General features: G+C 44.1%; 1 protein-coding gene across 2 annotated transcripts in view; it reads left to right on the top strand.

Moving 5' to 3' along the window:
* TTC13 (tetratricopeptide repeat domain 13) overlaps positions 1-25,512 on the top strand; it is a 1,212,286-nt gene that overhangs the window by 625,877 nt on the left and 560,897 nt on the right. For both annotated transcript variants that reach the window (XM_078649075.1, XM_078649076.1), the window contains exon 13: positions 18,569-18,699. In XM_078649075.1, coding sequence (XP_078505201.1) covers positions 18,569-18,699 — 131 coding nt within the window. The remainder of the gene's footprint in view (positions 1-18,568; positions 18,700-25,512) is intronic.

The following is a 25,512-nucleotide window of genomic DNA, read 5'->3' as shown; positions in this document are numbered from 1 at the left end:
GTAATCACGTCTTCGATCTTCCAGTTCTCGGGGTGCTGTTTGAAGAAAGGCATAGGGTCAATGCTTCTCGTGACCCCTTGCGCAGCCACCCCGTCACAGTAACAGAGTTACTACAAATGTACGGTGATGAGGCATTATCTTATGTTGATGACATCTATCTTACAGACGATGATTTGGACGTACACTTGAAAAGAATGAACACCATAATACTCAGGTTCGCATCTGAAGGGTACAAATTCAATTTTAAGAAATCATAAATTGCCCCCTCATTGTCCTATTCTTAGGCTACGAGTTATCAAGTGAAGGCAAAAGCATGGCAGGCAACTTACTAGAGAAATGTGCGCTGCTCCAACCTCCAAAGATGCTGAAGAACTTACAGTCAATTCTAGGTTTCCTGAATTTTTGAAGAACTTACGTTTAAATTACGCAGAAAGGGTTAAACCTCTCTACGAACTAATCAAACCTGATTTCAAACCAACAAATTGGACTCAAAACCATACAGAAATTTAGCGTTCAGTGCAAACAGACATGTTAGCAAAGACACAATTAGAAACACGCGATAATGCGTGCAATCTTGTGATCCGAACCATCCTAGGGAGATGCGGATTCACATACCTGACCTTTAATGAAGGTGAAAAGGTACCAATAGCATACAAATCACACTTGTACACACAAGCGGAAATAAAATTCACTTCTACAGAAAAAATTCTGACAGCGGCTCAAACTGCAGTAGCAAAAGAGAGAGCCCTCGCACAGGGTAAACGCATAATGATCGTTACACCTGTACCTGCCTTAGAGGCAGTGACAAAAGCAAGCATTCCCAATGCTAAGGCTTAAAATCCGAGATGGATACAATGGGTTAATTCTCTTGCTGCAGCAGACGTTGAATACGTTTTTGACCCCTGCTTAAAGACACAAGAATTCCTACAATACGAATACGAATGTCTTCTGCCGACCGAGATTCTACCTCTAGAGCATTACGGATGTATAATATATACAGATGGATCAGCGCAGCCCGCAGTTGGGGGTAACCAAGCCTATAGTGCTGCGTGCGCGATTGTTAAAGGTCGCTGGCGCGAAGGTAAATTTAGACCTATGGTCACTAAAACTCAATCACTCGGAGACTGTACAGCTCAGCCAGCTGAACTACAGGCTTTCAAGATGGTGCTTGAGAATACCGATCGCAAATTCCCCACACTAAGAGTGTGCGATTCGTATTTCTGCATCGAATCTTACAACAAGAATTTGCAGAACTGGGTTCGAAACGGTTTCAAAAATGCAAAAGGTGGCACAATTAAGCATAAAACGCTTTGGGAACAAGTAGTTCTTTTGCTAAAAGAACTACAAAAGACTCACGTGATTCATACACTGAGTCATCAGCGTGATGGCGTTCACGTTGCAGGGAATTCATTGGCTGATGAAGCCGCGAAGGCAGCTGTGCAAACGGCTTCATAACTACAATCACTCGCTCGAAAAGAGTAATAGATGGTGAAACGTTACTAGCAGTAAAAGCCTCAATGGAAGGCAGCTATGCAGCATTACCTCTAAACTATCCACTCGGTAATACATACATAATTGATGCAAACTCCGTTCCTTTTGCTTGAATCCCTGGAGTGGGGGACAGAGTAATTCGAAACAAGAACGAAAGAGGTACTTTGGTTCACGAAGCACATATGGGAGAGGGTCTGAGACATCAAGGGATCTTAAAATCTCTAATAGAATAAGAAAAGATCTACTGGTGGCCGGGAATGAGTATTGATGTGTACAATTTCGCAATTTATTGCCCTAACTGCAACAGAGACCGCAGCAGTGAAAGCCACCAGATACCTGACTACAGTGTAGCCAGCCCAGTCCAGATACCATTGCTAGACAGCATTAGACTGTCTACACGCAAATATCATAATGAACGGATGCAGTCCCACAACTACTAGGACAAGATTTATTTGGATGTGGCCCCAGCGCTCGGCTGACACCAGAACTGTTATAAAGAATTTACAAGTCTTTATCGGCTCATACTCAATCGGCAGGCTACATTCTGACCAGGGTCCTGCGTTTAGCTCTCGAGCTTACAAGGAGGCCATGGCTAGCTTGGGCGTTGCATTGCGGTATTCTAGTCCCTTCCATCCTGAGGGTAATGCGGTAGTGGAAAGAAAAAATTGTGACATAAAGCAATCCATAACAGCTAACGTATTAGGTTCGGGTGATGGGTGGGTCAAACATCTAATAAGTGTCCAACGTAGTCTTAACATTCTGCCAAGAAATTCTCTGGGTGGGAACACTCCGTATGAATTACTGTTTGGTACTAGAATGATAATCGAAGACCTAGATTGTCAAACTTCAGTGGTGGAACAAAAAGCCTTTGATGTCAAAGATCGTTTGGCTGTCTTACAGGACTTAAATGAAACAAGAAGAAGTCTGAGTAACATGATACAGAAGCAAGCCCGAGCGGGTGCTCACGCTGCTGTCTCCTGCCCAAGGAGGGGCTATCATACTGCTCCTGTGACGAGGGGGAAATCTGCCGCCCCAGGAGGGGAATCCTAACTCGGGAGAATCGCTGCCGCCTAGCGCACGGGATTCCACTGACCAGGAGCCCGTGCGCTCTTCACCTGGGACAGAGGGGAGGGACGCCCTCGCAGCTGACGTCAATATATAACGCCTAGCAGCTCCTGCAGCGCGGGGCGCGCGCGGGGCGAGCCGGGCGAAGCCCGGGCAAAGGGCGGGCCCTCTGTGGCCCTCAGAGGCCAGCGGACGACGGGACGGGCCACCCCACTTGGTTTCTTTGGACGAGGAGGTACCTATATTTTTAACCTTCCTATAATTCTGCCATTCCATTTGTTCATTGACTCCCATGTAGCAGTGTTTTCCACTAGTCATGTCCATTTGGGAGGAGCTGAATGCCCTGTGTGGCACAAAGTATGTACCGGAAGCCTTGACCCCTCCTAAATTGGGTACAGACACTGACCAACTTAACTGCACTCTATTTGATGTACCTTTATCCCCGGATAAAACTCATGCTCAAACCAACACCATGTCCCGGGAATCAACCAGCAAAAGGGAGCATGCTGAGGTCAAAAATAAGGCCAACGATGATAATCTACCAAATGTTGAGGTGGACAAAATGTGCATTAGCCCCCCATTGTGCCCCTCTAACTCAATTACACTAACACCGGCTAAGAACTTACTGGCTCAGATTGAGCAACTTTTAATCTCGGCTTTATCACCTTTGATCATAAAAATCAATGATCTTGGGGACAGGTTGACTCTTATCGAAAAAACAATAAAAAAGAACTATTCATCAACCGAAAAAATTGATGCACCTATTTGCCCTACTCCCTCTATCAATTATGAAATGTCCAAACCCACTGCATGCAGAAAAAATCAAACTTTGGAACCCCCCTTCGTTACACTCATTCCAAGAGGCCCGAATGTTACTCTAAACCCCGTACTCGTACCACATAGAGCACCCAGGACCACACCTGATAGAAGGCACTGCATCAATCTACCCCCCGAAGCCGCTCCATTCGTGACTGTTCTCTCTGGGCCCCCTGCATTGAGTCACGGCAAAATTGAAACTCATCAGGATTTGCTTAACAAAGCGATTTTTTGGTTAAAACACAACAGACCGTTGCCACCTGCACTAGATGGCGGAATCCTGAGTGTTAGGAGGGTGGGGTGGCTAGGTACGCTGCCCAAAGACATTTCGGGGGACTTGATTTTAATTAAATTTAAGGATAGGAACATTGTCCCCTACCTCCGTTCCTCCCAGCCTAAAGAAGGAGATGGTCCCATTTGTATTTGAGATCTGCATGATTTTTATCCCAGCCCCGGTACAAATCGCTACCAAGACTAATGTCACTGAACAATAATTCTTGGTGAAAGGGGATCCCGGGTACCTTGTGCCATTAATTTTTTCTTACTTTTTTACTTTTTTGTTTTAATCCTTGACTATTCACGTATTTTGACCTGATTAGTTAAATTGTTTCTTGTTCATTTTATCCATTGACTTCTTTTAATCCTGCAAATGATTTGATGAGTTATCTTTGTATGTATGTACTTTTCTTTCTTGTTGCTTTTATGGTTTTAAACTAAAAACCGAATAAAGCTTAATTGATTGATTGATTGATTGATTGATTGATACAGAAGCCAACAACCACTGAAGAAAAACCACCTGTCCCAGAAAGACCTGTCTGGATTCCAAAGATTGGGGATCTAGTCAGGGAAAAGATTGCGGTAAAGAAGGAATTTGGGCCTTCTTACAGAAAAGCAGTACCTATCTTGGCAATCCAAGGAACAAGATCAGTAGTACTACCGCTCCTTGCTGGTAAAAGGGAGAACAGAGTTGTGTCCATCGACCTGGTCAAACCACAATCATGTGGCCGATAATAAGTAGTAGGCCCAGTGGACTCCCAAGATGTAGCAGAAGACCAAATCTAGCTACAATCCAAGAGGTTCAAACTAAAAGACTTATCACCTTTGATAAACCTGCAGTAAGAAAAGAAGGACTATGCAACAAAGCCATGGCACTTGCACCTCTGGATACCCAAATAACAGTTCGTCAAGAAACACCCGTCTACAATGATGTAGCCTCTGACTATACAAATATGACAAAGGAAGAAGCAACTCCAAAGATTAATAACAATCCTGATGCAATTCCAACAATTGACAGAACTGCCTCTGGCTATCTCATCAACTTTGATACATTTTCTGAGGATCCCAGTGAACCTGAAGAAAAGCCAGCAAATAAAACTTTCCAAGAAAAAATAACAGAACTCTTTCATCAACTTGAAAAAACATATCTGGTTTCACCATGGGTTGAATTTTGGATTGTGCTAGGTGTACTTTTCCTCCTGCTCTGGCTCATAATAGTGTAAAGTTTGGGGAGGATGATAGATGGATAATACAGTACAATGGATACAGCAAGTAAGAAAATCAACTTGGTCCTAAAACCTCACAAATCATCTTATCGTGAAAAAAGAGACCTGTCATCAGTGAACATCACAGCCGTTCCTATACCTGGTGGTATAGCATGGGACAGAACTGATTATGACATCTATGGCCCGGTGGAGCTGCTGAAGATTCCACACCAGTTCAAGGCTTCTTTAAGTGACTTTGTCTCACCCAGCACATTTTCTGATGTTAGGGAATTTGAAACTGTTAATAACATGATGACAGACTTAGAAATGTCAGCTAAATTTAAGGAACATGAATACTTGAAAGGTTCATCAGATTATGAACAAATGTATTGTTTTAATCATTATGGTCACCATTATTTGCATAAATCTGCAAGCCCGAGAAACGTGTTTACTTACAATCAATGGGAACATTGTCCAACGCCACAAAAGGGCAGCTCAAAAACATTTTATGAAAAGTTTTCATACTTCTCAGGGTTTAATGTTACACATCCTGAAACATTTTATTTTAAAAATGAAAATAAGACAGGAATGAAAACAATGCTGACCAATACTAAACAAATTTATTCTGCAAACTTTTATGCTCAGCTGTCTACATTAGGTTTTGACTTTTGGAAAAACAACATTGAGACAAAACTGTCTGGGGCATGAAAGATTGGCAGGTGCAAGGTTTAGAAGCCCTGTTCAGAGCCTGCATTATACCAGAACAAATAATGTTTTTAAATGACACTGTTCAACAAACTTCTTGTCTTGGCCTAGCTAAGATAAAAGATTTAAACAAACCGTCTATACCTAAGCCAACATCTGACAGTGATGATACTACAGAAGAGGAGGTAGACGTACCCTATATTTTAAAACAAAACAGAACTAATCCTGATTGGAAAAAATGGTAAATCTAGCCCATAGACACGAATAACTGTCAAGATAGATTCCTGAACAAAACACAAGGGTTCCCAGTGAATAGGCCAGATCCAAGATACTCCCAGAGACAACATCCAGGGATAGTAACTACTTATAGTGTAGGAAAGCTTTGCCTTGAGTGGCTACAGAAATCTACACTTCCAGAAATCAAACAACACTTATCTTTACTTAAAAAAGGCAATGATTTGCGAGATTTCTTAATGGGGCCGCGCAAGCCACGTCAAAAACGTTTTATATACGCCGGTATATAAGCGGCGTACAACGAAGCTTGGAAAATAACGCAAAAGGAAACTGCAGAAAGAATACGAGAAATTGATCGTATTAATTTAGAGAAAGCTCTCTCTGTATTGGACAATGGGTTAACGACTCTGTCCTTCAGAATATATTCTTTGGACAGCATCTTATCATCTGCAATTGACATAATGGAGCAGGACTTGCTAATGTTACAACATGGCCAGTCTCAATTACGTTCTATAATGCTGCTAGGCTGGACGTTGCAAAATCTCCATTCAGGCTACGTGCCATGGCGTCTAATCAACACCACGTCATTGTTTTCTGTATTTAACCTTACAGATAAACAAATCTCTTTGGCACAAAAAGGAGCAGACTATACGTTGCTGAGCATTGAAAAACTGGAAAGATTGCCATTTACGGTTTCTGAGAAGCCTGTCATTGAATGGATAATACATGGCACCATCACAATACCAGTGACGATTTTCCAATTTCAGTATTGTCTACAGCATATACCAGCGGGCCTGTATGAAAGGTTGGGTAAAGAATACATTAAGTCGACCTGGACTTTACCATACACACACAAATGTTGGAATAATGGAAAGGGGGTATTCCTTAGTGGTAAAAATTGTAAGAACTCACTAAGTGGTAAACTTTTGTGCAACGGTATTAATTTACACGGAGCCTGCGAAGGTTCTGCAAATAACCTCTCTTGCCATCTGCATGGTACACCCTCCGCAGTGATAGAACCAATTTTCGGGCAGCTGTCCAATGGCAGTTACGTTATGCTCAACGACCACAGCTGTTGTGGCATGTTGCCAGGAAAAGCGGATCTAGTCAGTGTCTCATCCATGGTCACTTGTTGTATGCAAGTATTGTATCCAACGCACAAAACAAACAGGGGGACGGCAACATGGTCTTCACTGAATATCTCTTCTATTTGAATTGATACTTTAAGCAGAATGAAAGTCATTCTTTTACAAAAAACTGTGCCACTGACCTCGTCTAAAGAAACGTGTGATCTGCAAGTTGCAAGGTCTTCTGCAGAGATACATGCATTATTATCAACAAACTGCCCAGTACATTTCGCAGAAATGTTAAGTCAAATCTTCAATATGTCTGATAATAGTGGCATCACACATGTATTTAAGACAATTTTTTCGGGACTATTAACACCATTTGAAGTAGTCGTCTGCATTTTTCCAAATTTCGTGCACTCTGTGTTCGGCGGCCTTCCTCTCATCTTGGGACTAGTAGCAGGAATTCTATTTTTATTCCTTCTGCTCCGATATGGCAAGTCCGGTCACCAGCAACACCCAGACAACCATGGAACAATGCCTCCTTGCCATGAGGTATCGTGAGAGGATTTCACAGATTCTTGGCTTGGCTCGTTTAAGAGATCTGAACACAATCTGGTTTCTATCGTTCAGACCAATCTGGCAAGATTGCATCTTACCTGTTCTACGATGCCTGCTTAGCGGACAGGAATGCGTGTTGGACATTTGTCTTACACTTCCATCAGTACTGCCATCGGGTGTTGACGCTTTGCTTTGTCCAGTAACGACTCATGCATCGTGTTGCCCCCAACGGCTGCCAATTCTGATGACGGCATTCATTGAGGTCTCACCGGCAAGTCTAACTGAGGGTGAGATACAAGACACTACAGGCACACAGGTACCATCTACTGCGGACATTACTAATGCATCAAACGGTGACGGCGATGATCCACACTTCTGCACTTTTGATCTGCTAACTGAAGTGGTTCCACTTTCACCTACTACGGTAGACGGTTTCTGTGCCAGCCTAGACGATCTGATGTTTTCTCCTGACTCCGAGAATAACTTTTGATTCATGCACACAGCGTTCCCTGAACTCTGAAATTCGGCCTTCATTTTTCAAACCAATTTGAACTTTTTCCAAAATAGAACTTTTGGCACAGAGTAATCTGCTTAAAGTAGAACTATTCTTAGAGAACGAGATTTCTTTTGAAAAAACTTCCCAGTGACTATATTTGGCCTAAATCATCATAACAAAACGGTTTAGAAATAATACTATGGGATAGTCTCGATTTCTTTTCTGTAAAACCTAACAGACATTTCATAAATGTAAATTTATGTTTCATGCTAGAATGTATGCTCTCATACCATGCTACATATCTGTTGAGAACTGGTTTTTTCATACAAATTATAATGGTTTCATGTAAACAAGCCTTTTCAAATGCAAATTGTATTTTGTATTTTGGGTGGGATTGTAAACACTAGCTTTAGATATGTCAGTGCTTCTACGCTTAGTTGTATTGAACTTAAAATCGTGGAGTGGGTGTTGTAAATGAATCTAGGACTCTAGTGTAATTTTTCCCAATTCATGCCCTTATATAGGCATAGATTATCCTATCATTATATAGGCATAGAAATCATTACCATATTTAGACTGAGCCTATGCAGCCCAAATACGGCATGGCTACTTCCACTAAATTCCAAGAATCAACAACGATTTCTTAGAGAAACCCGCCTTCAGCAGCTAGGGACTTCCCCTTGCCTGAATACTAATTTATCTAGGAAATCATGGACTTTTCGAAGAACTGAGTCTCTCACATTGACCGTGATTTATCTTAATACTCGGTCAATGGTGAAACACCAGCTCGAAATTTTCCAGCTGTTAGATGATCGAACTGTGGATATTCTCCTCTGATCTGAAACGTGGCTGACTGAGGACTCAGTCCCTGATATTCTTGCTGCTATCCCCGCCGGCTATTACATTCTACAATCTAATCGGCCAGCTGGGAAGGCCGGAGGCGGGGTGGCTGCTATCATTCGCTCCCAACATAATTTTACAACCCTAGCTAGTGCCGTGATTCCCAAAACAGAAAGTCTCATTCTCGAATTCTCCTCTCCTAGGTCCTCTTTCATTTGTGTTCTTGTGTACAGACCCCCCCCGACCACATGCCCTTATTTCCTCAACAGTTCGGTGACCTGATCTCCCAACTTATCATTAACCATGCTAAGGTCATCATTATTGGAGACTTCAACTATTGGCCCTCCGACTCCCGGGAGAGCCGCCTTTCGGAGGAATTTTCTGATCTTCTATCAGGCTTAAACTGCTGTCAATATGTCAAAACACCCACACACTGCAAGGGTCACATCTTAGATCAAGTGTGGACGGCCAATCTTGAAATTTCGCCCCCTATAGTGTCCCCTTGCTCCTGGTCAGATCATTGTTTTATTTCTTTCTCCCTTAATTTAACAAATCCCAGTCGCCCCATCCCTACCACCAATTTCTCAGCTCGCAACTGGAAGAGAGCTAATTTGGTGGAACTTCAATCTATACTAGTCTCCTCTGTCCCTCCGACTTCTGCCTCGGTGACCTGCCAGGCTCTTCTCCTTGAACAATGGCTGCTGTCTGCCTGTAACACTGTTGCCCCGCTGAAAACTATAAAAACCTTGCGCCCTCATGGCGCCCAGCGGTGGTTCACGGATCATCTAAAGCTGGACAAACTAGCTTTGCGCCAGGCTGAGCGCCGCTGGAGGCGTAGTTATGATCAACAACTCAAAACTGAATTCGTGGATTGCCTGAAAGCCTACAAAAAATCGATCTTGTTGGCTAAGACAACCTACTTTTCCCTAAAAATTAAGGAGTCTGCTTCTAAGGCAAAGGACATCTTCTCCATAGTAAATGAGCTCTCTCTTCCAGACCGTGTCACTCCCCAACCTCTACCAACACAAGCTCTGTGTGACTCCCTTAATTCTTACTTCTTAGACAAAATCATTACCATTAAGAACAACATCCCCTCGCCCTCATCCTCTTCTCCTCTTTCTTCACCTCCCAAAAACCCATGCTGTCTGGACGCTTTTCCTCCTATTTCCCTTATGGAGTTTTATTCATTACTACATAAAGTGAGCTCTGGTTCCCCCAACGATTGCTGCCCTTCCCAAATCCTTAGGGAAATTTTTCTGGCCTGTCCTGACCCTCCACTGGCACTACTCAACAACTCGTTGGCTACGGGGGTGGTCCCGGACTCCTTTAAACAGGCAGTAGTGATACCAATATTAAAAAAGACCAATGCAGACCCTCCGATTTTGAGCAACTTATTTCCCTTCTCCCCTATCTAGGTAAAATTCTGGAGACGTATGTCACTCGCTGCCTGAGTGCTTTTATTGAGCGCTCGTCTTTTTTAGATGCCCAGCAAGCCGGTTTCCGGCCGCTACATTCTACCGAGGCGGTCATTGTGGCTGTGATGGATGCCTTGAGAAAGGGTGCCGACAATAACATCTCCCAGGCACTTGTCCTATTGGATTTGTCGGCGGCCTTTGACACGGTCGATCATGCGATATTGATCGACCATGTCAATAATGCCAGCATCCAGGGCGTAGCTCTCGACTGGGTCAGATCCTTTTTGGATAAGCGATCCCAGGCAGTGCACCTGTCTACTTTCTCCGCTTCTTACTCCCCCTTATCTTGCGGAGTCCCACAGGGCTCCGCCCTATCCCCTTTACTATTTAATCTTTACATGTAGCCCCTAATCGCCTCTCTCCGCAAATCCTCGGCCACAATCTTTAACTATGCGGATGATCTCCAGTTAATTTTTCCTATTGACACTTCCTTATCCTCTTGCACTAACTTCCAAACTACCATGCTTGATTTATCGGAATGGATGTATCACAGTCAGCTCAAATTAAATCCTACTAAGACCGAGCTGTTGTTGGTAGGCGGGTCAACCAACCCTTGGAATGCCAGCTTTTGGCCTCCCTCACTAGGGTCTCCACCTTGCCCCATCAATTCAGTGAAGAGCTTGGGCGTAGTCATCTCTGGCGACTTATCTATGAGGCCTCAGATAAATGCTGTCACATCATCCTGCTTCTTCCATCTGCGTAGGATATGCAAAATCAGTAGGTTCCTCACCAGAGATGCACTTATACTTGTCATCATGGCTCTCATTACGTCCAGAATTGACTATGCCAACACTCTGTATGTGGGAATTCCGGCTTACCATCTTCACAGGTTGCAGCTGGTGCAAAATCAGGCAGCACGCCTAGTTTACCATCAGCCTAAACACCAGCACGTTTCGCCACTGTTGCAGAGCCTTCATTGGCTCCCGGTGGCTAAGCGTTGCACCTTTAAACTTGGTTGTACAATTTTCAAAGCTCTGTCTGATCAAGCTCCTGTCTTCATCTCTTCTTGTCTGAAGCAATATGTACCCCTGAGAGATCTCCGTTCCACTTCACACAATCTTCTAGTCATTCCTAAAATCAAACGTAAAAAGCATGGTGGTCTTTGTTTTTCTTTTCTGGCCCCCAAAATCTGGAATTCCCTCCCGACTGCCTTCCACCACTGCCCAACCTATGATTGCTTCCGCCGGATGTTGAAAACCTTCCTCTTACAGTCAGCATTTGAGTAATCCCCCGTTCCTGCTCTCCGCATTTGTTATGAGCGCCATGAAACCGTTTGGTGACCGAGCGCGGTATAAATAATTTTAACATAACTTATGACGTTATTAAGTCCAATCACACGTCAAACTCGGCACCTTCAAAGTATAAATATGCCTTGATTTGCCCAGACAAACACACAGTGGTTTGGAGCAGATCGACTTACTATTTGCCCGACGCCCTGCAGCATTAAGTGCCGACGGAAGCCGACACTCCAGCTGACGCACTGAGAGACGCGGTCTTTTCTCCTGCCGCGAAATCCAGCTCCAGTGTTTCCAGGCTACCCTTGCGGGTTGCTGGGAAATAGAGTCCTGAGATAGAGATACAAGACCTCCTTCATTGTAAACCAAGGTACGGAGCTGGTTAGACCCTTAGAGAATTCTTGGATAGATTCTTGGCAGAGAAATACAAAACTTAAACTACTCCTCACTTACTTCTTCCCTTGTACTAGACTTAGGTTAGGTACACCAGGGTAGGCGTATTTTGGAAGCACCAGTTGAGTACTTTTAGTCATTATTTTATCACTGTATGTATTTTATATGTTTTAGGCAATTTATGGCTTAGAAACCATATCATGCTTTTACAGTACTACTTTATAATACTTATCGTATTATATGCCCTGTACTTTATAACCAGTATTACGATTGTAGCAGTACATTTCTTATGCTTGAGAAAGTAGACTGTTCAATAAATACTTTTTATTGAAAACGCCCGGCTCTCTATTTTCTCAGCACCTCTGTAGAAACAAAGCATGCACGATTGTCTGAGTAAAATAGCTATCTATTGTTTCCGCGACTCTAGAGATTGATTTCTTATTCTTGGGAAACAAAGTTGTCATGTTTATGCGGTTGTCTGAAACTAATTCCTTCTTGTGAATTCGAGAAAGTTTCTAGTGACCTCTGAGCTAGCTGGCACTAACAATTGATTCGGTAGAGACCTAGTCGACCTCAGTCCTACGTCTAAACTACAGGATTTATTATTCCAATGCGCAGAGCCTATTGGGAATATAGGAACTACACTACAATGTCTTATTGTATGTTATTATGTCATGTGTCATGATCTCTATATAATTTACTCTTCACTTGTCACTACCAGTCACAGAAACCTTTTTCACTCTGTATGTGATTGTTTTCACTTTTTGTTTCGGACAGCCACTATGTATACTTAATTGATACTTGCAAATAAGAAAACTCTTTCAAACTTAAAGAAAGGTTTTGTGTCTTTACAATTGATTCATTCAATGTTCCCCTACAACATACGTAAAGACTGACTATTTATATAGAAGAGCAAAGAAATTGCTACCTACCCGACAGAACCACTATTTCTGTTTCGCATTTAGACCCAGGTTCTGAGGGTCACTGGGATACCCCATTATAACTAATGGGTTTCCCAATTTTCTATGATTGTGGTTTTACGGAGGCCTAGTGCGTCCTCCCTACGCAGCGTTATGGTCTCTGCCATGGCCCAGACCTGTAACGTGCGCTCCAAGACCTGCACTGCCGGGGGTTCTACCGAGCGCCAACGTTTTGTGATCAACCTCTTTGCAGTAATCAACCCTAGCACTATAAACCGGGAGGTGACTCGGAGGCGCTTGTTGCTTGCATACAGGTGCAGAATGCCGGTTTCCCAATTTAGGGGTATTGCTCGGCCTGTACAGTGGCCTAGTGCTGACGTTACCGACTCCCAATATTACCCCAGTCTCTGAAAGGTCCGCAGCATATGTAGCAGATCTTCATCGGCAGCCTAACAGCGCAGGCAGGCGGCAGCCGCTCCAACATAGAATTTGTTAATTTGCCCTGCTCCTCACCACATGCCCACCACTGCCCAGTAACGCCCCAGGGAACAGAGGCAAGAAAAGCAAGCACAACCAGGGGGCAGAGGCAAGAAAAAACGATCACAACCAGGGAAGAGAGGCAAGAAAAAACAATCACAACCAGGGAAGAGAGGCAAGGAAAGCGAGCACAACCAGGGGGCAGGGGCAAGAAAAAACGATCAGACATAATATACACAGAACCCACTACCTCAACATAAGATGCACTGGCAGGAGATCCTGCCACCATCTTGTCCCGCCCCCCGCACTCCAGGGGTACTCACAGGAAGAGCAGGGTCCCCACATAGTCCCTCTCCGTGTTTAGAATTTCGTTCAGGACACAGAGCCGGAGGCGCAGCTGGCGGTCCGAGTCCCTGCAGCTCTCCGGGGCCAGTGCGGGCCCCCCTGCCTTCATCTTGGCCTCACTGACCCCAGACAACAGTCCCGTGCACGGAAGCAGCAGAAAGGGTCTTTATTATCCTCCAGGAAACGCGTCTTGTCCGGTCGGTTACCATCCAATGCCCATCCGAAGACTGGCCTCCCAGTTCCAGTTTCACTGACACCACTCCAGCGCCTTATAATGTTAGCTCCAAAATTCGGATCTAGGCGCTGGGGTGTAATCCGGTGTGATGGTGTTCAGACACAGCCCGGACCCTTCAGCTCTCGTGCTGGCGTCCGTCTGCTCTATGTGCTGGTTGTCCACATGCACCAGGCTCACGGGTTCCCTCCAGGTTTACTTGTCACCGTCCCAGCCTCTCCCTTTGCATCTGTTCCTCCTGGTCCACTCGCCGGAGCCGCTGCCGCTTGACCCATACTTGAAGCAAAACTTGTCAGTTTCCTGTGGCGTCCAGCTCCCCAGACTCGAGGTGCACGGCGTCCTCTCACAGCCCGGTCCGACCCGTCCCCCTGCGCTGCTCGGTCCAGCCCCCTGCAAAGGAGGGGAGAGAGTCACTGCCGGCCAGCTTCAGTTCCGCACACACTCACTGCAGTGCCTTCTGGCTGCTCACTGCACTTTAGTCTGGCAGCGCCAAGCTCACAACGCACTCACTGTTTATATCTCACTGCACATAACTCCTGCCCGTAGTACAGGCGTGCACACATGCACTTAACACTTTCACGCCTCACAGTGCAGGAAGCATACCTCGATCCCCATGCAACACACAAGCCTTCTGTGCACAGACTCACACTGTCTCACCACGAGCATCGGAATACAGCGCTCTGACTGTTTACAGAGCGCCATAGCACTGCACAGGACTCTGACCCGTAGAACACGTGTGCACACACACACACTCAACACATTCACGCCTCCCTGTGTCAAGGCTCACACTGTGAACCACGCGCACCCGAATACAACGCTCTCACTGTTTACAAGGCGCCCATCCCATCTCACTGCACAGGACGCAGTGCACACTGCATCAAGCACACACACACGCTCTACTCCACACCAGCACGCCTCAGAGTGCACCCCGACCCTCGCTCACAAGCCTCACTCACTGTGCACAGCTCACAACGTTCACCCCCCCTTCCCCCCTCGGTAGCCAGCGCTGCACTCCCCCTTGTTTACATCACACCCACTGCACACCCTCTCCCCAGCTGCGCGCTGCTCACTGTTTTCACGGCTCAGTGCGCACAGCACATGCATGCTGCTCCCGCGTTATGCACTTCACACCCTTGCACACTGTGCACGGGGCTCTGCCAGGACCGGTCTTCCCGCCCCTTTGATCCCCGGTCCGCCTGCGGCTGGTGGATGGGTCAGGAAAGTTCCCGGAGCAGCGGTTTCCATCCCCGCTCGGACCACGGGAGGGAAGCGCGGGCTGCCCGAGCCCTTATTGTGCAGGCAGCGCCGACTCCAGCTCAAGGGACCGTCTGCAAAGAGCACTCCCTCGCACGAGGCGCACAGTCAAGGTGTCAGCCACAACAGCCAGTGAGGTGCGCTGCCTGCTGCCTGGACTAAAAGAGGCGCAAAGGGATTAACAAAAAAAAATTCTAAACGCTTTCTTGGGCACTAAAACCCCATATGACTTTTAAAAATGCAAGACATTACTTACAAAAGTATTGAATTTTGGTTCTTAGCTTGTATCTTTAACGTTACTATTGCCTGATATCTGATAAACGGTTTCCTGGCATCTGATAATCCTTGGACCGTTTGTCCTCACAATCTAGAATCTCCAGGGGTCCCGGTCGGCTTTTCTTTCGGGACGCTCCCCGGCCTCGGGCAGCATCTCCGCTTCCTGGATGAGCAAGGAGGAGCCCTCAGAGGCTGGGACCAATCCCAGCGCAATGACGTGGTGGGAGTCCCTGTAGGCGGGAGCCAATCCCAGCGCGGCAGGCCGATGACGCTGCCGCAATCCCTGGGGGCAGGAACCAACCACAGCGCTGCACACTGATGATGTAAGCCCTGTCCTTTTCAGACTGGGGGGCGTGTTTTTTGTTGATTGACTGAAGACGTCACGGAGATAAAGACAGCAAAAAACACGCCCCTCAATCCGAAAAGGACGGGGCTTAAAGTGACCGACACAGCTCTTCTCCAATGGCTGGCCGCCGTTTAGAAAGCCAGCCAATGGAGAAGAGCTAGCTTGTTTACTTCCCTACTAGAAGAAATAAGATCTCGCTAGCGAGACTGCGCAGCTACGCTAGCCGAGACCTAAAAATGTGACTTCAACAAATGGCTCTTTCCTCTCTTTCCTTTCTTTGTTCCTGTGTGAAATGAAACCAAAGAAGAAAGAAACACTTTTGCTGCCAATGTGTTTTTCTGAAATGTTTCCATTTCAAAGTGCAGTCTCAGGATAGAACGAAAAAAAGGTTCAAAATACAAAGAATCTAAATTAATAATTATAAAGCACGACAGGGTGGTCGCAAAGTGGCCAGATTGGTTTTATTCACAACCACACATATTAGCGCCACTTGACAGCGTTTGCCAGTGAAGCGATACTTTCGTTATCTTATTTTTCTATGAGCAACATTTTTCTCCTCATGGGGAAGTGCAACATTCCTGGAGGTACTGCAAAACCTGGGTTATGCATAGAGTGGAAAAGGTTTAACGTGATCCTTATCACCTGTTTTTCTAATTTTAATTTATAAAATGTGTACATGTGTTCAGGGATGTGGTCTTTTAAACTATACTGCTTACGTTTTGTAAGGATATAAGCAATGGACATTGAAACGGGTCCCTTCCAGGGCCCTGTGGCTATGTCCTTAGCTTTTCAGGTAAAAAAAACTCATTGATTTTTGAATAACAAATGTAAAAGCATTAAATTAACCATGATGTTCCTGCTTAGATTTCACATGCTTTACTTAATCCTGCATTCCTTATGAGTGTTTGAGTTTTTCCTGGATGGTGTTACTTTTTTTTCCAGCCAGCATATTACTGTTGTCTCCCCTCCCTCATAACCTATGTCCTATTTCCTGGGTCTCTAGTGCTGCGAAGTCATATGAATGGCAATAGCTCTATGCAAATATCATCAATCCACCACTTACAAAAATGAAAAACATTGACAGTTTCAACACGGAGAGCTCTAACTTTCATAAATGCGAGACCAATTGCATTGCAAATGCTTGTTTACTATTATGACAAAGCGGCAGCTAGTCATTAAATAATGGTTTTATACAAAGAAAGGTTTCCAGTTATGAAAGATGACAGACTGGCGAAGATAGGGACGATTTACAGTTGTGATGGAGATAAAATGTAACCTGAAGTTGGGTCCAAGAATATGACAATAGGAGGCTCGAAGACCAGCTTGGTGGGGAAAGGTGCAGCCGTATGACAGTTGAGCATTAGTTTGGAAATAGGGTCAAGTTCCTAACTAGAGTAGAGTTCAGGGTAGAAGAGGCCCTTTAGCATTTTTAATGGTTGAAAAAGACCCCCGCGAGCCTCACGACTAGTGGACAGTTACTCATGTATTTAATATTCCAGCCATTCATATGGAGTGTGTTGGCTGGAGGGGTTATGTCTTAGAATGCACATACTGATGTGACATTGTTACCTCTGAGAGTATCTTTGATTATGCTCTAGTTGCTTCTGGAAACGTTAGTGCATTAATGATGTGCTTTGCAAATTAATGCGGTTGTTCTTTAAAGTAACATTTTGATGCAGTCTCTTTCTGTTTGCTTGTTGACTTCTTTTTCACACTTTCACACAACCATAATATTTAAAGTTGTATGGTGTATGTTTTGGAAATAGAAAATTCTCTGAGGATCTCCACATTTACGGCAGAAGAGGATCAAGCTTTTTAAAACATCTTAAATGACTAGTTTCTTCCAATATATATCCCACCAAGTAGATACTGTTCGTTCATGTTTTCGAAACTATTCAAAGCACCATAAGGAAATTGATTGATGTCTACTGTTAGCACAGTTCCAAGTTAATTAATCTGTTCCCCAAAAACATTTCAGGGCTAAATTGTTATTTTGAGCTCCTTATTTTTCCTTTGCCGTCTTGGTGTTTCATTTGAAGCCTTATAGACGAGCCCCACATTAAATAAAAGGTGGCTTACATGTATCAATGTTGTTCTCACACTTCTATTAACCAACATACTGAAAATTGCCACTGCCAAATTAGAATGGCGGTGGGAATCACAATGGTTCCGCGGCGGACGGAAAGTCTGTACGCCATGATTCCTTTAGGCGTTCCTTTTTCGGTCCGCCTTGCGGAACCTGGAACCAGGGCAACATTGCAGCGGTGCCTTGCAGGCACCGCCGGATTGATTAGGGTATGTCCTTCCACCTGTCTTTTTGCAACGGAAAAATACAGGCGAAGACTGGCTGTGGGGGCCCCTTTGCGGACCCCCTCTGTGTGGAGGGGGGGTTGCACTGGGGCAGTTCCATGCACCAAGTGGCAGGCACCGCATGGTGCCTGCCACGTGGTGCAGGGAAATGCTGTCATTGCGGACAGTGCTGCAGCTAGCAGCACCGACCGCAATGTTAAAAGGACACTGGCGGGCACATCCTGATTGCACTGGTGGGACCGCCGCATGTCTGGCAGGCGGTCCCAAAACTGTTATGATGTCGGGCGATGTCCGCCTGCCATCATAATGAGCACCTAAGTGCCTTAATAATCATCCTTGCTCCAAAATGAAATCAAACCAAACTTATTTTTGAACACAACAATATTTACGGGTGAAACAAAATGAAGATGAAAGACTAGAAATGCCATTCAGTTAAGATCTTTCTCTTTCCCTACCATTTGAGGGCTAGTTGAAGCAAGAAACTTTGCAGGATATTGTCACAGGGTCCCTTCCAGTGTTTTAATCATGTGTTTTTCACTTTTCTCTAAGGGATGTGCTGCTTCAAAATTTTGAAAGCTACAAGCCAGAGGTGCAGGAGCTGGTTTGTATTGCTGATCGTCTTGGCTCGATGATGCAGTATGAAACACCTGGTTTCCTGCCAAACAAAAGAATACACCGAGGTATGATGAAAACCTTAACCACAACAGCCAAATACAATTTTGTAGTTGCGTGTTGATTTAAAATAAGCTTACAAAATGAAAATAAAACTTACACACTTTTTGATTTGGTATGGATTAAAAAACTAAATTGTATCTATGTTTTATTGGTTTGGCGTTGTCAAAGCAATTGCACCCACTCAAACAAATCATAGTATGCATGTGCTGCTTCACGAGTGCCTGAGTATTGTTCCTCCTCTATTCAATTTTTCCTGCTCCTCTTTGTGCCTTGAGACCCATTGTTTGAGGAAAATTTAGTGTTTCATCGTTGTAGGTCTTGCCTACACGCTGTTTGTTGTTTTTGGAGACAATACCAATACTTAAGAGGACTTCGGGTCAGCCCTTTTCGGATAATTGGTTGGCATTCTTGTCACTCACTTTTTTATTCAGTGCTTTTCTTGCTGTTCTTGTGTTTCTCCACACACTGGAGCATATCTTTTTTACCTTTCTTTTGATGGGATGACTCATCATTTCACTGTTTAGATTGAGGGAACTTATTTTCTGCTTTATTTTGAGCACTCCATACGAGTGAATTTGTTTTCTTGCTGTCTGTCTCTCTTGCAGATTCCCCATTCACCTGGCCCTCGCATGCTGTCCATATTGATCCTGTTCGTCTACTGTTACTGTCCCTATTGGTTTTCTCAATTCTTTATTAGTTTTATTTTACACACACCCTGGCTCTACTGTTGCTGCCTCCTTCCTTTCACAATCTTTATATCATTATTATTATTTTTAGTTTTTCTTTTAAGAGGACCCAAAAGCTTCCATTTCCCCCCAGACAGGTTCTTTCCAGAAAATGGACTTTGGCAAACTTTTTTATATGTTTTACTTTACCTCTCCAAAATCAGCATCCACCATCTTGGAACAGTAAAGTAAAATAATAAATGCCACTGTGTCATGCTGCATTCCTGAGTGTGCCTGGTGATGCTGGGTCGCCGTGGCGTATGATGCATATGTGCACATGCGTGATGTTGATGTATGCGCATATATGCATCATAATTGTTTTTGCAATAGCTTGGATAAACCATGTTTTTAGCTGTAAGCCAATGCTGAATAGTATACCTAAAAGGATTGCAAGTCAATACGTTTCCATTGACACCCAAAAGGTGAGACCTGCCGGCCACATCATTGCTTGCTTACTTGGCCACCTTAGACACAGCCCATAAAAGTCAAAAGAATACGTCTCCCATGCATTAGACTGGTCTACTTCAGAATTTATCTCTCAAGTTGCATCGTTTTGCTGAAGTATGCTTTCAACCATACCATGGTAATGAGATGTCCGTCTCTTACATAATGAGTAAAGAGAATGAATTTGAAAGCACAGACACTTGACTCTATAGTCTCCACAGTTAAGGTAGGCCACGACAAAAACATTCTGATTTCGGACAAATATTTAATTGCACCATATTTGGTTTGGAATGCTCCCTCATGCAACATTTTCAGTTGTTTTAGCCTTGTATCATGATCTGGCAACAGTTGCATTTACAGTGCTCTTAAAAGTCAGCTTCCCATGTTGCCACTTGGGTTTTGTGTCTTTATTAAAATTCATAGTTTTACTCCTTTAGTTCTTACTCATATGCTCGGGCTCTTTTCTCATAGTTATTTTGTGAGTTCCGTGCCACAATCTATAGCTTTTAATATAGAGCTGTATAGAACTCAACTGGCTTTTGGGCTCTTATGGGAGGACCAGGCTCTTGGCCCAGTACTGTTTCACAGTGGCTACACAGGCTTGCGGCAAAATAAGTAACAACGAAACCAAAAACAGAAAAAAGCAAGCAAAATATTGTTTATAGGAAATTATAGTTCTTAGCGAACATTACAAAATCGTGACTGTTATAAGGAAATACCCCAAAGTATTCAGGTGAAGGACCTTTATTGCTACAATCTGAAATAATCACCAGTTATGGTGCGGAAGGCAGAAATAGTTTCATCCAGTTTAACAGAAATGCCACTCTAAATATGTGCGTGGACCTCTTTACGGTAATTTCAAATTATATTTACAAAGACGAGTTGCATAAGACCACTGCCCCAGGTAATTTCCATTTTAGGTTAGTAGGTCTAAAATGTATAGTTTTGCTATATTACAGAATATTTCCATGGCAGTCATTAGCTTTTGTAGACTTATGGTAGGAGTAAATATTATAACCAGATCATTCTTGTAATCAGAACAGGGTTTGCTTCACACAGTATCTGAAGATAATCATTTAAACATTGAATAATTATTACTGGCTGATCTGCTTAAATGTATTGAAACAGGGTCCATTACTGACCCTCTTTAGGCTATAAGAGACATGGTAGTGGTGTTTTTGATGTTTAGTGTGCTCCATTGCCGTAAGGCAATTCAAAGGCCTGACACACAGTAGAGCAATTTCTAGCTAAGCTTGCCTAGCAAACTGGTATTCATGTATTACTTACTTTTCCGAACAATGGCGAAGATGCTCATCAAAACGCTCTTGTCTACCCAGCAAGTAAAAGGATTGCTATATTGTTAGACATGCCTAGTAGGCTAGTCCGAAGCGGTACAAAAGGGGGTGGTGATGGACGGAGCATCTGAACCAATCAAACACTCACACCCAGTCAAAAGATCTGGGTTTGATCCATCACCGTACTTTAGCCCACTTTGCCACCCCAGTTCAGACATGGCTATATGCAAATCAGTCTGACCCTGTGCCTCATGGGAACAGTCCAGCCCGAACTGCCAAGCCATGCCTTCCCTGGACCGGAAACAAGCTTCCGAGGACCGGTTTCTGGCATTCCAGCCGTCTTCAGCCCGGCTTGCTTGAATCCAGTGGCAAAGTGAGCAAGGGACTCACGTCTGAGCATACCCTGCCACACTTATGGCGGCCAAAGTGGTACAAAAGGGGGTGGTGATGGACGGAGCATCTGAACCAATCAAACACTCACACCCAGTCAAAAGATCTGGGTTTGATCCATCACCGTTCTTTAGCCCACTCTGCCACCCCAGTTCAGACATGGCTATATGCAAATCAGTCTGACCCTGTGCCTCATGGGAACAGTCCAGCCCGAACTGCCAAGCCATGCCTTCCTTGGACCGGAAACAAGCTTCCGAGGACCGGTTTCTGGCATTCCAGCCGTCTTCAGCCCAGCTTGCTTGAATCCAGTAGGCTAGTCCAGCAAAAAATATGATAAAGACTTTATTAGATACTCTAAAAAAAATAAAAAAATAAAATTTAAGTAATTGAAATCAATATCCTCAAACACGTGTTTGAAGTGTGGTTGAAACATGGGAGACTACAAGCATATATTAATCAGATTTCCCAAAATAGTATTTTTATTTTGCACGTAGTGGCAAGTAGGGTTAAAGAACTGTCTCAGCTCGCCTTACTGAAAACGTGACATTCTCTGCAAGAAATACACTGCCCTTCTTTGAAAGTGGCAGTTTTGCTTCCAGTTGAGAGATTTCAAAACCATCTCCCAAACAATTAGAGACTTTTAAGAGATATAATATGTATATCATATGGTACTATGTCATACTTGAATTGTATTTTAAAAGTAGTTGAGAGTTACTAGAAAACAATGTTTCATTGTTGTCATGAACATACAGCATAATAAAACATACATATACGAAAAGATATTGGAGAATGTTTACAGTGTTTTTCTCCAAATCAGGATTGTAATACTGGCTGTGAGTTTGGTAAGATACTAACCAGTAGGCCCAGGGCTTTAAGTGGGATGAAAAAACTTGGGGGGCGGGGGGGTCTCTCAAAGGGGCGTGACCAGTGTAATTGAAGGCGTGGATTAAAAACATGTAAGCTACAAATTTGTGCTTAGCATAGTGTGCCGACCGACTTGTATTTTGCTGTTTGTCATTGCATCCAGATATACGATACAAGTAACATCGTACCTACAAGAAGTCAGGACTGTTGGCTTTGTCAATGGTTGTTAGTTGCATAAGATATATAAGCAGCAACTATGGCTTATATATAATATTGAAAAAGCTTCCACTTAAAGCCCTGGTGACACTACGCAATGTTGCTGCTCCTGAGTTTCAAAAAGAGAAGGAAAATCCAGAGAGAAAATGACTCTCTTTAAAAGACTTCCCTTTCCCTACAACGCTCACCTGGCATAACGTCATGCCGTTACTTCTCCACTAGTGAGAAGTGAGCACGCGCACATCCATGTGACTGCTGTCACTGCAGTCTGGGGGAAAAGGACCACCTGTGCCAGGGCACAAAACAGAGCCCAGCCCGATAGAGACCAGTTTCGAGGCCTCCTTTAAAACACTGCCGGTGCTGAGCACCGGTGCAACCCGGCCCACTTAAAGCCCTGAGTAGGCCAACAAAACTTCAAATTCAGATAAAACCAGTAGGCAAGCAAGTCTTAAGCAATTCTGTCATGCATAAATCACACACACATGGACCAAATTGACATTTAAATTTGACCACAAACATGTGATGTCCTTATTAAGTCAAAAGTCTATTTTACTGTAATATTTGCAGAGGTATCTTGACACCCTGATTCACAACTCACTTATAGTCCCGCTTTCGTATGAAGTGGCTTAAGTTGATCAGCAACAAAATCTTAAACTGTTCTGGAATTGCTGATGTCTTCGGCTCGGGCCTTTAACGCGGGAGCGGGCCTTTAAAAGCCGATATAGCCCGCTACGGCAGGCTTTAAGGCTATATTATAATAAGTGCTGGTGCCCAACATTTTTCTCAATAGCCCGCAGCTGGTCCTGACAGATGTCGTAATTAAGGAATGCCAACACTCTGTAGTCTTTATTCCACCTCATGGCTCTTTCTTTTTCTGACATACACTCCTTGACCATTTATTTCACTCTTGCCATTTCTTTTTCATCCCTGCTTTCTTCCTATGTCACTGTTTTTCAGTCTTTCTCTTCCTTCTCAGTTTCTACTTCTATGTTTTTCTGTCACTTGCTCTGGCTCAAAATCTAATGAGGAAAAGTAAGTAATGGTCCCCAAAAATGAGAACTGGTGCCCCCACCTGCAACCACCATATCAAATCAGAAACTTCTCAACATCATTCTGTATTTAGTTTTAGGAAAACAGAAACCTTCACTTGAATAATCTTTACAAACTAGTAACAAAATTGTCTTAGGTACTGTCTTAATTAAAATGCTGCCCTCTTACAATCTTTATTATACTAATCCTCTGTGTGACCTAATAGACTATATTGTATGTCCTCCCCTATCTCTCAATTCAAGTCAGATAAAGCATCCTTTTATTTTATGTTTCCACATGTAATTCAGTACTCAGTAAACTGCATGTTAAAAATGTTAATCTTTTTGGACCAAAATTCTGTAGCTGGGTGACACTCCTCTATAACCAACCAATGGCTACGGTGCAAGTTAACGGTACAGGCTCGGCCCCCATCCCAGTCGAGAGAGAGGCACACGACAGGGCTGTCCCCTCTCGCCCCCACTCTTTGCGCTGACCCTTGAATACTTGGACTGCAAAATCAGATCTCATCCCTCTATCCGAGGATTTCACAGCACTCCACAGACACCGAAGAGGAAAAGATTTCCTTATATGCCGATAACATTTTACTGTACATTTCTCACCCCTCCTTGACTCCTCCTGTTTGAAATGATAACTCAATACAGGCATCACTCAGGCTACAAAATCAACTGGAATAAGTCTATGTTCTACTGCCCAAATAATACCCAAACAGATTTGTCCTTGGCCAGAGAACTATGAATAGTCCAACAAGGCTTTAAATGCCTGGGCATCTTCATTACTTCACATCCAGAGATGTGGAGGAAAGAGAACCTAGGGCTATCCTGAATAATTCCAAATTCGACATTGAAAGGTGGAGGGATCTTCCCCCCACCCTGCTCAGCCAGGCGGCAATTTTCAAAATGATTACCCTGCCCCTAACTTTACTACTACTAAATGCCTTCTGTGAATACCAAAAGTAGTAAGATTAGGATTTTATCTCAGTTTAGTAGTAGTAAAGTGGCTCCCACAAACTTTTGGGTGCAGCAAGAGTTAAATTGCTTAGATACGGGCTGGTGGCAGGAAGTGACCACATTGTGTTTCTCTTGCGATGCGACGGGGGTGCCGACTTTGGCAGTGCTATGCCTGCTCATAATGAGGCCGTTGAGGCCGCTTTTCAGGCCAGAGAAGCAGGGGAACCTCATGCTAAGGTTCCAAGGCCAAGTGCTCTGCTGGATATGGATGACTCTGACAATGAGGAGGGGAGGTGTAGCCACTTTGTTCAGGAAGCGGAGCTCTCTGGTCTGTTCGATCATGTTCGGGACAATTTAGGATTGCCTACGCCTGTGGAACAGGAAGGGGAGGATGATATTTTACCCAATATTAGCTCCCTGACCCGGTCTCTTTGCCCTTGCACAGTGCAGTTTGCAAAGTGCAGGTCCATGAAGCACTGCGCTTTGCGGTGGGCTCACAGCATCACCAGTTCCTGGTGCTTCCTTTTGGCCTTTCATCGGCCCCAAGGATTTTTATGAAACTCTTGGCCCCCTGGTAGGTATTCTCCATTCTTGAGGTATTCAAGTCTATCCTTACCTTGATGATTGACTGATTATCTCTCCTTCTTTTTCTCAGGCAACAGAGGCGGTGCATCAGGTCTGTCGTCTTCTGGAGTCTTTTAGTTTTCTAATAAACAGGAAGTCCTTTCTGCGCCCCTCTTAGTCTCTGAAGTTCATCGAGCCCTCTTCTGGCTGGACCTAGGGATGGTGTTTCTGTCTTCTGAAAGACAATTTACTTTGTTCAAACACTTTTCATGGGTTGTGTCCCAGTTTCAGGTGTCTGCCTGGCTGTGGAGTTAAGGGGAGAT

The sequence above is a fragment of the Lissotriton helveticus genome, chromosome 6 (assembly GCF_964261635.1).
Source record: "Lissotriton helveticus chromosome 6, aLisHel1.1, whole genome shotgun sequence".
In the NCBI taxonomy this organism is placed as follows: domain Eukaryota; kingdom Metazoa; phylum Chordata; class Amphibia; order Caudata; family Salamandridae; genus Lissotriton; species Lissotriton helveticus.
The sequence above is the reverse complement of the archived record's forward strand: the minus strand, read 5'-3'. Positions and strand labels throughout refer to the sequence as shown.